The 15289-nt window shown below is 40.0% G+C and overlaps 1 protein-coding gene across 3 annotated transcripts in view; it reads right to left on the bottom strand.

Moving 5' to 3' along the window:
• Positions 1-4048: 4048 nt before the first annotated feature.
• The window catches only part of rsu1 (Ras suppressor protein 1), a 168128-nt gene continuing 156887 nt past the window's right edge, over positions 4049-15289 (bottom strand). For 2 of the 3 annotated variants that reach the window (XM_084340835.1, XM_084340834.1), the window contains exon 9: positions 4049-5621. In XM_084340835.1, the coding sequence (XP_084196961.1) occupies positions 5519-5621 (103 nt within the window). In that variant the 3' untranslated portion in view covers positions 4049-5518. Of the gene's footprint in view, positions 5622-12975; positions 13341-15289 lie in introns of those variants that run through there. The other variant, XM_084340836.1, reaches the window with a different exon arrangement.

The raw sequence follows: 15289 nt of genomic DNA, 5'->3' as shown, positions 1-15289 counted from the left end.
CCCCTTAGACAATCAAGCCTGCCCTAACACACACGCCACCTATAAATCACCTCGTGAAAATCAATATGCTTTAGTTAGCCTGGGACTCATTGTGTCCTTGGAAAGTTGTGAGATGAATTGAGATGAAGTGAGCACAAAACAGGAACAACATATAACATCACCAAGGGGGGAGGTGATAGTTGGTCAAAGATGACAAATATTTACGCAATCCATGATGCTGTTAATTTTCCAGCCCAAGCTTAGCCTTTATAACAGAAGGCAACAGAAGACGAGTCAAGTTGCCATTACTTTAGATTTTCTCTGAGATGGATGAAGGTCTTAAACTAAGGGAGCTATATTGAATATTCTTTTCTTTCAGGTAAGTTTGAAAACCCTTCCCTGTGCATCTGCGCAACTTTCTGCTGATTAAACCAGAAACAGCAGCCTCATGCTCCATCCCCCAAATACCCGATATAAAACATATCTTGTAAATCTGCATGGTGCTCTTAATAATTATAGATTCACCTGATCATAAAAAAACATGTGCTGAAAAGTAGCCCAAACAGCTGCAAGCAGAACTACAAATCGTATGTTCAAAAGGGCTCTGTGTAACAACTTAAATGTATTAATCACTTTTTTATTGGCCATATGTGAGTGGACTATAACATGACGTGAAAAATCAGACCTTCTCCGTTCCACTCTGTTGCCCAGGAGTGCCTCGTCACAGTGTCTTTCTCCGCTCCACTAAAGTTGGGCATTGACTGTAAAATTTCAGAAATGTTGTTGTTTAATTCCAACTCATACTGTACAAGTAAATCGTCTGTGATGTAAAGCCATAGGCGTCGCCGGGGGGGGCTTGCAGGTGCTATAGCTCCCCCTAGTGGTGGCATAGCACCCCCACAGCACCCCCATGAAATCAAATAAAAATTAATTAAATACAATATATTTTTAAGACATTTTATCCCATGTGCTTTGTATGTAATTTCTGCCTGAAAACGAATAAAATAATAAAATAAATTATATTTCTTGATATTAACGCGAGGTCAAAGGTGAAGTGTCAGGAGTCACGTATTTGCGTCAGCACCATTTTATGACAATGATGAGTAATGTTTGGCTAGTAGCTATAGCTTGATGTATCCGCTGAAAAATGAAGCGTTTCCTGATCCCACATAAAAGAATCCGGGCTAGTTCGCCAAAAAGTGGCCCCAGAGAAATTAATTATAACATACTGGACCAGCCTCTGGACAGCAACAACTTTGTGGAATCTGACGGCACCGCGATATCAGATGGCCCTACTGCTCGTCCGCCTAGCTTGAAGGATCCAGTTACCGCGGCCGCGGTTACTGATGTGGAGAAAGACACTGTTATGGATTTGAGCGTCAGCAGTACAGAGTCGGAGGGGGAGTCTACCGCGACCGCCTCAAGAGCTGGTCCCAGCTCGGTGCACAGGTTGCTACCGCCGGGGGCCGAGGAGCTAACGCCGGGGGCCGGGGAGCTACCGCCGGGGGACGGGAAGCTACCGCCGGGGGCCGGGGAGCTAACGCCCGGAGTCGGGGAGCTACCGCCGGGGGCCAGGGAGCTACCGCCGGGGGACGGGAAGCTACCACCGGGGGCCGGGAAGCTAACGCCCGGAGGCGGGGAGCTTAAGCCCGCTGATGCTGACAGCACACCTAGCACGGATTGTGGACTGCATGATCTCAGCCAAAATCCGGATGAAGGACCGCGACGGCCTGTACGCAAGTTCCCAAAAATACAAGCCACCCAACAGCAAATTGATCGTTTTGAAGTTTCAATCTTAAAAGTTTAACATTGTTTTTATATTGCTGCAATATGGATGATATCAGATCAAATAAGATCTAAATCAACACTACTCTAATATTCAATTGATATATGTTTTTTCCCAGGGTGGATGGTTAATTATTTTCATACTGATGCAGCCAGAAAATAGGATATACACAACCCATGTGAATAGATAAAGGATGGATGGATGGAGTGATTTATTTCTTATGAATAGAAGATAATGCTTCAGTTCATATCAACACACATTTGCTGCATTCCTCCTTGTGGATTGAAGCAAGTCACACTTCACGGAACACCTCCTACAGTGATGATTATTTGATGGACCCATATGGCTGTGTTCCCACTGTCCTGCAGTTGTGTTTTAAGATAGTGGTCTCATTAGGTCAATGCTTCATTCTGCGTGTTCTGTTACATGTATAAAAATTATGAGTTACTTTTTCATGTGCATGTCAAATGTCTTTCTCATCTGATGGTGGCTGACTAAATAGTTTTTTTTCTGGTTGTGTTAACCTATAGCCTTTGAATCCAATCTGACAGTGCAATGAACAGCAATATTTTTTTTTCAATAAAAATAATGTAATTGAAATCCCGTTGTTTCTTGATCTGTGCATAAAAAGTTTGGCTTTTGTATTGAGTGAATGTCAGACAGTGGCATAGCAATACAGTTCTGGAACACTTGCAAAACAATTTTAATGTTGCATATTCACTACTGTTTATGTGTGTGCAAATACTGTATTTCTAGGAGCACCCCCAGTCAATGTTGGAGCACACCCATGGCACCTGCAGTCAAATTTTTCTGGTGCCGCCCCTGTGTAAAGCCAGAGCTCACAACTAATGTTCCCACACTGTATAGTCCAATCGTCAAGCCACGACCTGAGAGCTCACAATGTACATGTAAAAACGGCCCGTCAGCCCCTGCGGACCATCCTATTGACAATTATCAATAAAGATTAGTTTGAAAGCTCCGAGGCAGGCAACAATGGTAACAAGGCAGAAGCGTGCTCTCTTGTTAATCTGTGCAATCCTGAGTGACAAAACCTCCACAAAAAAAGAGGCGCCAACGCATATGGACTTGAAGATGCCTCAGAAAATGTGGACAGTATGGCGTGTCCATTTTGCAGAGAGAACGGGAGGTAGGCTAGCTACTTTCTTTTTGTTAACTTGGTAGCTGATGCTAACGTTCCTTGTTGTGCAGTTGCTACCAGACAAATTGTACTGTATTTTTTGTCCATCATTGTGTTGCCATGGCATTTTCAGTTGCTCTGTTTGCCACTTTGCGCAGGCACAGTGAGAAAAAAAGGCACTGACACTGTGAGAGACTGCTTTGGCTGACCAAAATTTCTGAAATGTCAGAAATTCATCCAACGTCTGACTTTTTTTATCATAATTTTTTTCCCAGACTTTTAAGTTTAAAGTTGGAATTCTGAGTTCAATTCCAAAATCACTCACTACCAACTATATAGTAGGTTTGCCATTTTGTAGTGCTGTCCAAATATATAGTGGGAATTATGATACCCATATAGTTGACCCAAAGTATCCCACAATGCACTAACAAAGCATTATATACCATCATGCATTGTGCTGGAGGGAATAAAATGACATGAGTGGTGTCCAGAAGTTTTTTTTATTTATTATTATTTAACCAATAAGCTCACTACATAGTCCTCTATCTACTCCCTGGGTAGTGAGTAGGGAGTATTGAATGAGTCGGTGATTTCGGACATTCTGACTTTAAATTCAGAATTCTGAGAAGAGTCAGACTCCTGCATTTAATTCTGAAAAAAAAGAAAGAAAAAAAGTCCTAACTCAATTTTTTTACTGTGGTCCTCTTCTGTAATACTCTACATAAAGCCTGCAGTGCCCGATAGCCTCCTGACAGGACAGCTAGTTCTGAGAACAATGAGGGCGGTCAGAGTCTGTGTGGATTTAACAAATGGACACTTACTGTAAGTAACACCCAAATGCTGATGTTTGAAAGCTGGTGCTAATTTGGATGAAACTGGTATTTTAACACACAAGACCAACTACAGACCACAGTTTGCTCTTGGTTTGTTTTTTTAACAGTTGGCTATTTCATTTCGACATTCAACTACGAAATTCAAGTCTTATGGGGGACTGAAACCCCATATTTCCAGCCATCATAGTGTTGTCCTACAGTGTCTCAGAGTTATTGAAACTGTATTCAATGTGACAAAGTAAAAAATAAGAAAAACACTTGGCTTATACTGTACTGCATATTTATCTGAAATGGACAATACAATACAGAGGAAACTGTTTGGAGACCGTTTTATTTTAAATGTTCAATGCAGAGAGCCTCTGACAAAAGCATGAACTAAAGCATGAATTTCAAAAATTGAATACATCCAAGCATTCATTCATTTTTGGAACAGGCTGAAATGTAATGGACACTTGGTAAAGCTTCTAAAAAATAACATAACATAGAGAATGCGGAATTAGAGGTACAGTAAAGTTGAAACACAAGAACAATTGAACTGAGAATGCTCTCAGAGATCAGTGGAATGAAAACAATTAATGATTCAGTGGGCCTGCTTCTTTACTCATAGAGGTAATTGTATTTAAATTATTTGCTCAAAAGTTTCAGTTTTGTTTGACATTAGATAACAACACTGTCCTGTCTGCCCCCACTGTCCAGCCCGTGGGAGAGAGGAAGAGGAGAAGGGGGAGTATACACTATTCAGAAAATACAGACAGAAGAAAGCATTGGGTAGTGTAGTATTTAAACTGAGTAAAGTTCTGCAAAAATATGTTACCACATCTAAAAGAACTATAACTGTTTTCCACACGCTTGTTAAACATAAAGAATTACACTAAATGAAATACTAGGAAAATATGTTAGGAAATATGGATTCCAGAGGATAGTGGAAGTGTGATGAGGATTGTTGAAGCCGAGAAGCAACTGGGATGCGATGCAGCTGCATCAAGTAGAAATCGGAGGCTTGTATACCTTTACATCCATGAAGAAGAGTTCTTTCCAGAGAAAACTGGACTCACCTGTTGTTAGTGTTTGCCTTTGGCATCACAGAATTTTAGCAGTGTCACCTTGCAGGACTTCTTGACACTGATGTCCTCAAAGTTTGAAGTTACAAGGGCACCAGCATAAAAAGTGACTGCCAGTGTTTTCTAACAATGACATTTAAATCAATTCTTAACTTTGCTTCTATAGATGAGGGGCAGCTTAGGCTTCTGTGGCTCAGGTGGTGGAGCGGGTTGTCCACTTACCAGAAGGTTGGTGGTTGAGCCCTAGCTCCAGCTGCATGTTGAAGTGCTCTGGGAAAGATACTGAACCCCAAATTGCTCCCAATGGCTATTCCATCAGTATGTGACTGTGTTTGAATGGCTGAGCATAGAAATATCGTGGGGTGCTTTGGATAGGAAACACTGTATTGCAAATCAGCAGGTCGGCACCTTGCATGGCAGCCTCTGCCATCAGTGTATGGATGTGTGAATGAAAGGGTGAATGTGACAAGTGTTGTAAAGCGCTTTGAGTGGTCAGTAGACCAGAAAAGCGCTTTGTTAGAAAGTCCATTTACCATAAGAAGAGTTGGAGAAAAAAAAGGGATGCATGTAATATGGTCCAAGTGTTTAACAGTACATATTTAGAAACATAATTGAAACATTTCCATGAAATAAAATGTGAATGAAAAGAACAAAGAAAAAAGGCACATGCAGTGAGTTTGGCTGGCCGAGTGAGTTTTCATCTCTATCCTCAGTCTTCTCTTTATTTGTTCTTGGCAGCCAATGGTTTGCGGCTGATCTTCTTACTCTTATCATTGCTCTTCTTTGGAGGTTCTGGGTTGGCCTGCATGTGTCTGCCATAGAGACTGAGAAGGAGATGAGTGGAAAATGAGAGAAGAGCAGAAGTCAGGAGGGTAAGGTAGTGGAGGGGAGGGGAGAGGAGGGGAGAGCAGATGAGAGATTTTTTTTCAGTTTGCACAGATAAATACAGTATAGAATTCTCACACACATACAGAGGTGTGTGTATAGCAATGTGACAAATTATACACGGATGATCTTAGCCAAACTAATAATAATTTAAAAAAATGATAATTCAGACCAGATGTTGTGGAAGAAACAGCTCAGTGAGGACGTCCAGTGATCTGGTCTACTTGATTAAAAATCAAACCACCCAAAGGAAATTGTCACAACATTTATACAGCACTATCATCTTCTGTGATGTTCATCTGTATGCTCAGAATGAGTCAAAAACTCCAGAAACAGCTTAAGATGCTGTTTTAATTGACAACTCTCAGGGGCACTACTGCAGGTCTGACCAATGGCAGAACAGAAGCATGGCTCTTAAGAGAACAAAGCAACCAACCAACAAACTGGCTTATAAGGTTGAGAGGTCATTGCATTTGGTTTGCGAGAGAAGTTGTTTTCACTGCAACATCCATTTATTAATGGTGTTAGTCTGTCTAACACATTAATGGGGTGGCTGTGGTTTCAGAGGAAGGGCAGGTCGTCTACCAATCGGAGGGTCGGTGGTTTGATTCCTAGGCTACCCCCCCCCTGCTTGTGAAAGTATCCTTGGGCAAGGTACTGAACCCCAGATTGCTCCTAATTGCTTGGCAGCCTCTGCCATCCGCGTATGAGTGTGTATGTGTGTGAGTGGGTGAATGGGACAAGTACTGGAAAAGCACTATATAAATTAAAAAGTCCATACAAAGTCCATTTACCATAATGTACCCATTGATGTAACACCTGCTGAATGAAGGCATAGAAATAAACCTAAATGGCTGATCATGGACTTAGCTGAGATCAGATAGAGGCAACAGCATAAGCTTTGACATCAAACTGCTGCTTCCTATTTGTACTGACCCTTCTCTCTAGTGATCCCCTTCACTCAATGCAGCAAGCCCATGTCAAGCCCTAGATTTAAGTAAACAGCTGCAGGTGGAAAAATATCAATGTGTGGTCAAAAACAAGACTTGCACACAATCGCTGAGATCCTCACCAGTAGTGGTCGGCAATTTAATTAGAACAAATACAAAAACACCAAATACTCACACAGCATACATATGGTCATCAACAGTGGACACACGCAGTTGTTTGTCAACATTGACTGTGTTTCATCCTATACAACCCCCAGCCCACCCCCCTACCCCAGTCTGTCACTTCTCTCTCCCATGGGTGTCTCTTGCTCGCACAGTAGCGAGAAAGAGCAGTGGAGTAGAAAGACTTTTTCTTCAGTTCAGTGTCTCTGTCCTCCTCCCTGCAGCCTGTTTCACATTTAATTGTGTCTTGGTTTTTCCTCCTCTTACAGTATTCATACTTAGCCTGGATTTAAAAAAAAAAAAAAAAGCTTACCAAAAACAGTATCAGTAGTCATCCCTATATTATTGCTACAACATTGATATCAAGGTAAGAAGAAAATCCGCCTAGCCTGGCCAACTATTTTTAGTATGTTAAAGAAAAGCCACACTGATTTTTTTCTGTAAGAGGTAGAAACACAAAATTTGCTGTGGAAACTGTCAAGACAGGTGGCTACACATGACAAAATTAAAATTTCTGATTTCACCTATCAAATATGCCTTAATTAGAAGACAGAATTGATTTTTTTTTTTTTTTTTAAATGCATGCTCTTTTTGAGATATAGCTATTTCTGTATCATACTAGTTTTAGTTGTCAGACACAAGAGGTGACTCTTTTTTCACAAAACCACTGGTGGAAATAGAGGTTCCCTTTGTCACATGTTCAAAAAGCTTTATGCACTTAATGGCCAGATGGACTAAAGTAAGAATCCATTTTTTAGGGAGAAATGATGATAAAGTAGCTCCACACACACACACACACATACAGAGACCACACACCTTCCTTAATTGTTGTCTAGACCATCTCCTCATCTCCACTGTCTTTTGCAATGTCACCACTCTCACAATCTGGAGGCTCATTTAAAATGGCTGCCCTCTCAATGACAGCTGATTTTACCAATTCTAACCAATTCCTGAACAGTGAATTTTTTGTGGCAATTAGCCACATCTAACTTTCCTCCTGCAAGACTGACAGTGGCCAACCACAACAAATCAGGACTTTGACTTGGAAAATATTTTTTTAAGTTGACAAACATATCTGTAATTCATGACACAATTCAAATGGGATCGAAAAATTATTTGTCTTCTTCCATTCACTACCATACATAATTTCTCCCACACAAGGTCCCATGGGGCGTGACTTTGGCTCTCTATACGTGAAATATAGATTCTGTTTGGAGGAGACTGACAGCCAATTAACTTATGCATTAAACAAATATATTTTTTGGGAGGTGTCTCTCCTGCATTTGGCAAAGGCAACTGTATTGTTTTTAGCCTGGATTACGTTTTTCTTCTTCTTTGTATGTGTCTAATATTATAATTTGCTCTTCATTTTTTTAATATGCTCCTTTGCTGCCAGTAGCTGCAATTGGTCATATGTTGCAAACGGTCATATGCAGCAAACACATCCTTTTATATGAACAGCTCATGGCTCGATTGGGAAAACCTGGGTTGACTAATCGAGTTGATAAGTTGGGTTAACTAGATGTGCTGAAAACAGAACGGAACAGAACAGAAAGTCAGAGCTGTTTTGGCTGCAAAAGGGGACCCTGCACAATATTAAGAAGGTGGTTTTAATAGTGTGGCTGAGCCCAAAACAGCACCTCAAAGAAAAAGGTCTTGAGCAGTGGGCTGTAACAGCCTAAAAAAACAAAAAAAAAACCTATATCAAAATATATTTTGGTTGTATTCCTCAGCGCACTAGTCAAGTTATTTCTAGAGCATTATGATATCACAGTACATTTAAAGTCTGACCTTTTGTTTATTAAATGTCATTACTTCATAATTTTGTCCTATTAGGCATTTGTATGTCTAATGTTATTGTACTTGTAGTATAAATTCTTGATTAAAGGCCAAAAATGTGCTTTTACCAGATTTAGAGGAAATTCCCTCAAGGTGTTCTTCAGATATCACGTTCACAGCAATGAGACACCCCCCCATCCCCAGATTCTGCTCTGATCTGGAGCCGTTTACCGATGGTAGGAGGGCGATAAGAGAGATTAGAGAATACTTTTTAACTTTTGGGATTAAAAAGTAGATTTAATTCACTGCAACAGCAACGTTGACATACATTGTAGATGTTTTCACATTACTGTAATGCTGACTGGAGCTGGATAGGAAATGTACTTTATTTCATGGAGACATTACAGACAGTAGAGGGGAAAAGAAACAGGGGAATTGCAGTCTCAAGTGAGTGCTGAATACTGAGAGTTGATCGGAATTTACACACAGACACACACACTCTCCTTTTATGCCATTCTTGGTTAAAATTAGCTCATGGGTAATTTAGTAAAGTAACCTGGCTGTTTACTGGGGATAAACACTTCAAGAGTACGGTGAATAAACACAAATTATACTGCGGTAAAACTCATTTGGCTGGTGACCAATGGTGAACACACCATTAAACAAACTACCAATTGCTGATAAAAATCTATCTGACATGACGCAGGCACAAATGACCACAGACAAGATAACGTTTTAAGTTTTATTCACCTTAAATTTAGTCTTGTTCACTGACTTCCTTGTCTTGTAGGTAGCAACAGCAACCTAAAGAAACGCAGTTAATTTAAGTAAACTTCATCTAAAGTACTGACACAAATGTACTGTGATTACAGTCAGTGTTTCTAGACTCCTGTGGCCTGCCAAAGTTTTAACTGCCGCACCTTAGTCATAATCCGAAAACATTTTTCACTTCTCATTATAGCACTTTAGATCTGTGAAGATATCTTCAGCAAAAAACAAACAAACAAACAAAAATTCTCCAGCAGCAACCTCAACCAGATAATCTATAGTTAAGGTGGTCATCACGGGCGCTAAGAATTCTGAAACAAGACAATGCTTATCTAGCCTCTCAATTAAGGTTTAGTTAGAACTCGGGACTAACACAAGAGTGAAAGCAATGGATTGAAATTGATTACTGACAATAGCCTATAGGATTATGTTAACATTGTATAGCCACAGCTGTATAGTATCGTGAATTGTTAGGACTAGACTAATCACCAGGCAGCGGAGCCACAGCTCAGTGTAATATTTTATTTTCTACATTTTATGTTTTCAACAATTTCTCATTCATGTTCTAGTAGTTTTCTCATTCATGTTCTGTAGTTTTCCAACACACACACACACACACACACACACACACACACACACACACACACACACACACACACACACACACACACACACACACACACACACACACACACACACACACACAAACTGTCAGTCTATGATTGAAGTGTCTTGTATTTTTCCTCTCCTCTCTCTGCCTCCATTCCATTTTAACATTTGCAACTGGGAATTAAATGCTGCCAAACCCTCTAATATTTGCTGCCCATCAAAACCACAGTAGTCCAACAGCAGAGACAACAGAAGAAACAAGGAGAGGAAGGGAGAGACAGATACAGCCAGTGAAAGAACTGGTCTTGTGCAGGAGGCAACCACTTTCCATTTTAACACGAGTGCTTGCTTCATAGGTGGCTGTTCTCACCACAGCAGCTCTCCAACCCAGCGTTACATTACTATCAGCAATCCAGGTTTATTTCGCAGATTCATCCTACTTGGAGATTTCTGCCTATTTGCAGTTTAAGACATGCCCAACCTCTTCTCCACACCTCATGTGGAGGTCACCAGGGTGCAGGGATACATATTTGACTGAGAGAAAGAGGTTGAAACAAAGTTGGATCCGAGGACCCTGCAGAGGCCCTTGTCCAATCAGCTGTGCTGCTGAGTCCCAGAGAAGAGGTAGAAGCAGGCACAGAGTGCTGGGAAGCTCCTAAATGCACTGGGGTGTCTGGAAGCAGAGGGCCTTGGGATACTTGACAGTTCTTTGGGATGGCAATGCTGGTCTGTCTGGCTGGTTCATCCACACTGAAATATCTCAACAGGATGGATTGGCATGACATTTATGATATGCCTCTATTTCAGTCCATACAGCTGTCCACAAAGGCTTCTTAAAAGCTCACTTTTCACTTGCACTATAGTTGCACCAAAAGTGCATTTTTAAGTTGAAGTCATTTTCTTGCATCTCTCTTTGAAATTACAGTGACTCACTAAGTCATGAAGCAAAGGAAGCCCTGAGTAACTACAACAACAACGTCATGTTCATTTGTCATATATTCTATCGTTAATCATGGATTACCCTAATTTACCCTAATTTTTCTAGATCAATTTTGAGTAATATTCTAACAGACTATTTCTTATGAGGCCCTTTAAAGCTCTTTTGACATTAATACTTGTAAATATGTCACTTTGTCACTTACTCCATTGAATACTGCATGTACACAATTTGTTATCAGGCATATCTTGCAAAAGAGATCTTGATCTCAGAGGAGAAATCCTAAATAAACAAGTTTGAATGAAGTAAAATCAAAGTCCTTGAAAAATCAATTTTAAAAACTACTCGACAACTCAACTAAATAAATATGCCAGTATATCAGTCACAATGAGATAAACATTCTGCTGGGAGACCGTAGGTCAAGGGATTTAAATGGATATTCTTTGACACATACCAACTACCTAAATATTGTTGCAGACCAAGTACACCCTCTGATGGCAATGGCACTCCAAAATGGCAATGCCTGCAACCCAGCAGGGCAATGTAGCCTGCTTCACTGCCAAAACTACTCAGGAATGGCCCAAGGTATGTCAGGCGTCGACCTGGTCTCAGATCCCAATCCAGCTAAGCATCCATGGGATGTGGTGGAACAAGTCTGATCCATGCAGGCCCCACCTTGCAGCCCACAAGACACAAAGGATCTGTCACAAACGCTCTGGTGTCAGACACTACACCTTAGTCCAGTGTTGATGCCCTGATGGGTCAATACCAAGCCTGACCCACATTGGGGCTTCCATGGATCTGATGTGAAAAAATTTATTAAAAAGCAATGGAAAATTGGTTTAATATTTTGCCATTTCTTTATGTAAACACATAATATCAAATATATTTATGTTTTGTCAATATATGTCATCACATAAAAGGCTGCAGGAAACAGAGAGAATAGAAGCAGATAATAAACAGAGAAGGGAGCTAATAATGGACAGCAGGACTGTGTTGACTGATTGTGTGTGCTCCTTTTAAGAAGAGCAAGATTATTCATTAAGTCAATAAGTGGCCAATGCAGCACACTTAGTGCTGTCATAACAAGCTAGTGTTAGCATAATTGTTGGTTCAAAGCATTGATGGATGAGTTGTGGAAAGAAGGATGTGGAGGGAAGAGAAATGAAGTCAGTCAGTGTCATAAAGGAAAAATAAATCAATTTGAAGAGGAGAGAATAATGCAGCCTAATTGATGATGGAGTGTCCACTCAAAAAAAAAGAACAAAAACATTAGAGTCAATGTTTATTAACTGTTTTTAATAATCTCTTTTGACTACTAGTATGTATAGTATGTGTTGCTGTGATGTGACTGACAGTAGAGGACTGACATGAAGGCGCACATGAACAGAATATTGAGGACAATAAGAGAAAGCGGAGGACCACTGTGTTGTATTCCATTGCCAGACAAAATAAACGTGACTAAAGTAAAGCGAAGTAACCCATTCAAACGCATATATACATATATATACATATACACACACACACACATATATATATATACACACACACACATATATACAGATATACATATATATACACATATATACACATTTAGTCGCATGACTGTCAATGGTTTATTAATCACAAATTAATTTATATATATCTATACACACACACACACAAACAAATTTTCTTTACAAGTGTACGTAAACTCAAAGAACGAATGAGTGAATTCAAAGAGCGAAGATAACTAAGTGACTAAGAAAATGAAGAGTGAAGATAGTAGTAGCACAAATACACAACATATACTGTATGGTATGTTGGTACCATAGTTGCTGGCATATTAGTGCAGCTAGTTATAGTTGTACAAACTATTAATTTGAAATGGCTCAGCTATATCTTAAAAGAAGCAAGCAAAAACAATTTCTTATGCAAAATATTCATCTATGAAACAACATTGTTTATTTGTAAACAATGTGCAAACAAATACAAAATGAGGTTTGAGTTTGGTTTTGATACACCAATTATTATCATTAAATCTCAGTGTTGCATATAAAAAACTTTTATTGTAATTGAAGTACAGTATTTAAAAACAACTTAGATAAAATACAATTCCAATTCATTTAAAGCCTACGTTTATTACACTTGTACAACCATTCATTCAACTGTATACTGTCAAAATGTTAGCATTTATAAATGTAACATCTAAAATACATTGCAATAAGCCTTATTTACTATAGTCATATCGCATCATGTGCATCTAATCTTGTAACACATGTTGTCCTGTGTTGCTACATTCATTTGCTGTTTGCCTTCTGCACTACTATCCTGGTATCATTCAACTTACGATGTACTTCTCCCTATCTTAATCTTAAAATCTACAACTTAGTAAAGCCAAACAATAGACATTTGTCTCGGTTGTCGCCTGCTGTGCTGAAGATGCCAGAATCAGGAGACCATGGGATCTTGTTCTATTATACAAAAAATACAAAGCACTTACAGTTCTCGAGCGTAAACGTAAAGATTTCCCAATCCCTTTGAGTGTGTGTGTGTGTGTGTGTGTGTGTGTGTGTGTGTGTGTGTGTGTGTGTGTGTGTGTGTGTGTGTGTGTGTGTGAAGCTCCCGTGATGAAGTGTTAGGGCCAATTAAATGCAGAAGAAGAGAGGCGAATGGATTCAGATTCCTGATGATGTCTTTATGGAGCTCTGCTATTCCACACGGCTTAATTAATCCTGGCAAAGCTGTGTGTGTGTGTGTGTGTGTGTGTGTGTGAGAGAGAGAGAGAGAGACTGAAAGTTGGTATTTGCTTTCCTTTACCCATGTGTATGTTACAAAGTTAAAAATATGTATGTGAGTGCTTGTGTGATAAATGCAAAGGGAGGCCAAAGGCCATTGATCTGATGGGGGCCTTCCTCTCACAGCCACCTCATCTTCACCAGCGCTGCCAACCAATTTACTAGATTATTTTACAGCAAAAGAAACATAAGTAGGAGCAGTGAAGATAAGAAATGGAGTGCAGGGATGGGGAAGTAAAGGAAGAAGAAAGTAGGCCTGGGCGATGAAAGGATAGCAATATGTTGCAGCGACAGAGAATCATTGTTAGTAATATGAAAATAGTTTGATAAAATGTTCGAGAGTTTCACGTGTATGCATTCCATGAAAACCAAGATAAAAGCACATAATGAATAGGCTCATAAACAGCCTGTCATATCCATTCATAATGCAGTGTGTCTCGACTGATATGCAAACAGCAAATCATTTAACAGTTGTGTAGTTTGGTTGCACCATCACCATGTGACTGACAACAACAGAAGACCGTGGAGTGAGGCGTTATCATGGATCCCACCTCTGTCCCGGTCTTCTGCTGCTCCTCTTGGGGTCACTCATCCTTCTCTTCACTGCAGGAGTGTCTCTGGGTTTGTTAGGTGGAGCAGATAAGGCAGGCAAACAGGACGCTGCTCTGCCACCTGGCCTGTTTGCTCTACCTACAAGCCCAGAGACAAATTAGACTAATAAGCCTCTGCATAATCAGCAGCTTCATGTTTTTCAGACATACCAGACAGTTTGATCAGGCTGTTGTGCAGGTTGCACTTACAAATACTACCATTAAAATCCTACTAGTGCTGAAACAATTAGTCAATTAATATTCCTACCTCGCTTTAGAGCTAAAAAATCATACACAATACATGCTGTGTCACCTTAGAAACAACACTTTGACAAGATAGTAACTGCAATGCCATTTTCAGAGCTGCCTTTAGGCTTTTTCTGGTGAACACAAGTAAGTGACAACGGATCAAGCATAATTTCAAGCTGCTTGTCCAAATATATACATATATATATAGACAAATTTGCAGGCTATAAACATTACAGCAGCAACACGTGATGCAGATTTAGTCACATTTTCCCTATATGTTTCACAACAACAACAACAGGACAGCATGTAATGAAGCAATTCATTTGTCCAACCAAGACGTTTAGTTGTCTTGGACAAGTAATAACCTGAATTGTAAAGCCTTGCTGCATGTTTCACTCACTCATTCATTCATTGTTTTATGGCAAACTGAAAACTTTTTTCATGAGAAACACTGGCTTCCAGTCAGACTGAGCCAATGTGACTTGCTTGCAAATTTTCCACAGCGTGACATAGCTGACTGCCCAGTAATACTGACTTAACGTTAGCAAATATATATGCTTAGTGCTTAGTTAACATTAAGACTTACAGTTGCTGTAAGTTAGCTAACTCAGTTTAGCATTAATAGCAGGGTGGAACCACTTCAGCGGTCTCTTCAGATTGGTAGCCACAGGTCACCTATCAGTCTCCCTTTACTGCATTGCGTTTTCCTTTTTGCTCAATTACAAAGTGTGTCCATAGATCTATTCCTTCTTGCCGACCAAAAGCCATGAAGTTGTTGTCACTAAC

Source organism: Pagrus pagrus, assembly GCF_965226575.1.
Source record: "Pagrus pagrus genome assembly, chromosome: 20".
In the NCBI taxonomy this organism is placed as follows: Eukaryota; Metazoa; Chordata; class Actinopteri; order Spariformes; family Sparidae; genus Pagrus; species Pagrus pagrus.
The sequence above is the reverse complement of the archived record's forward strand: the minus strand, read 5'-3'. Positions and strand labels throughout refer to the sequence as shown.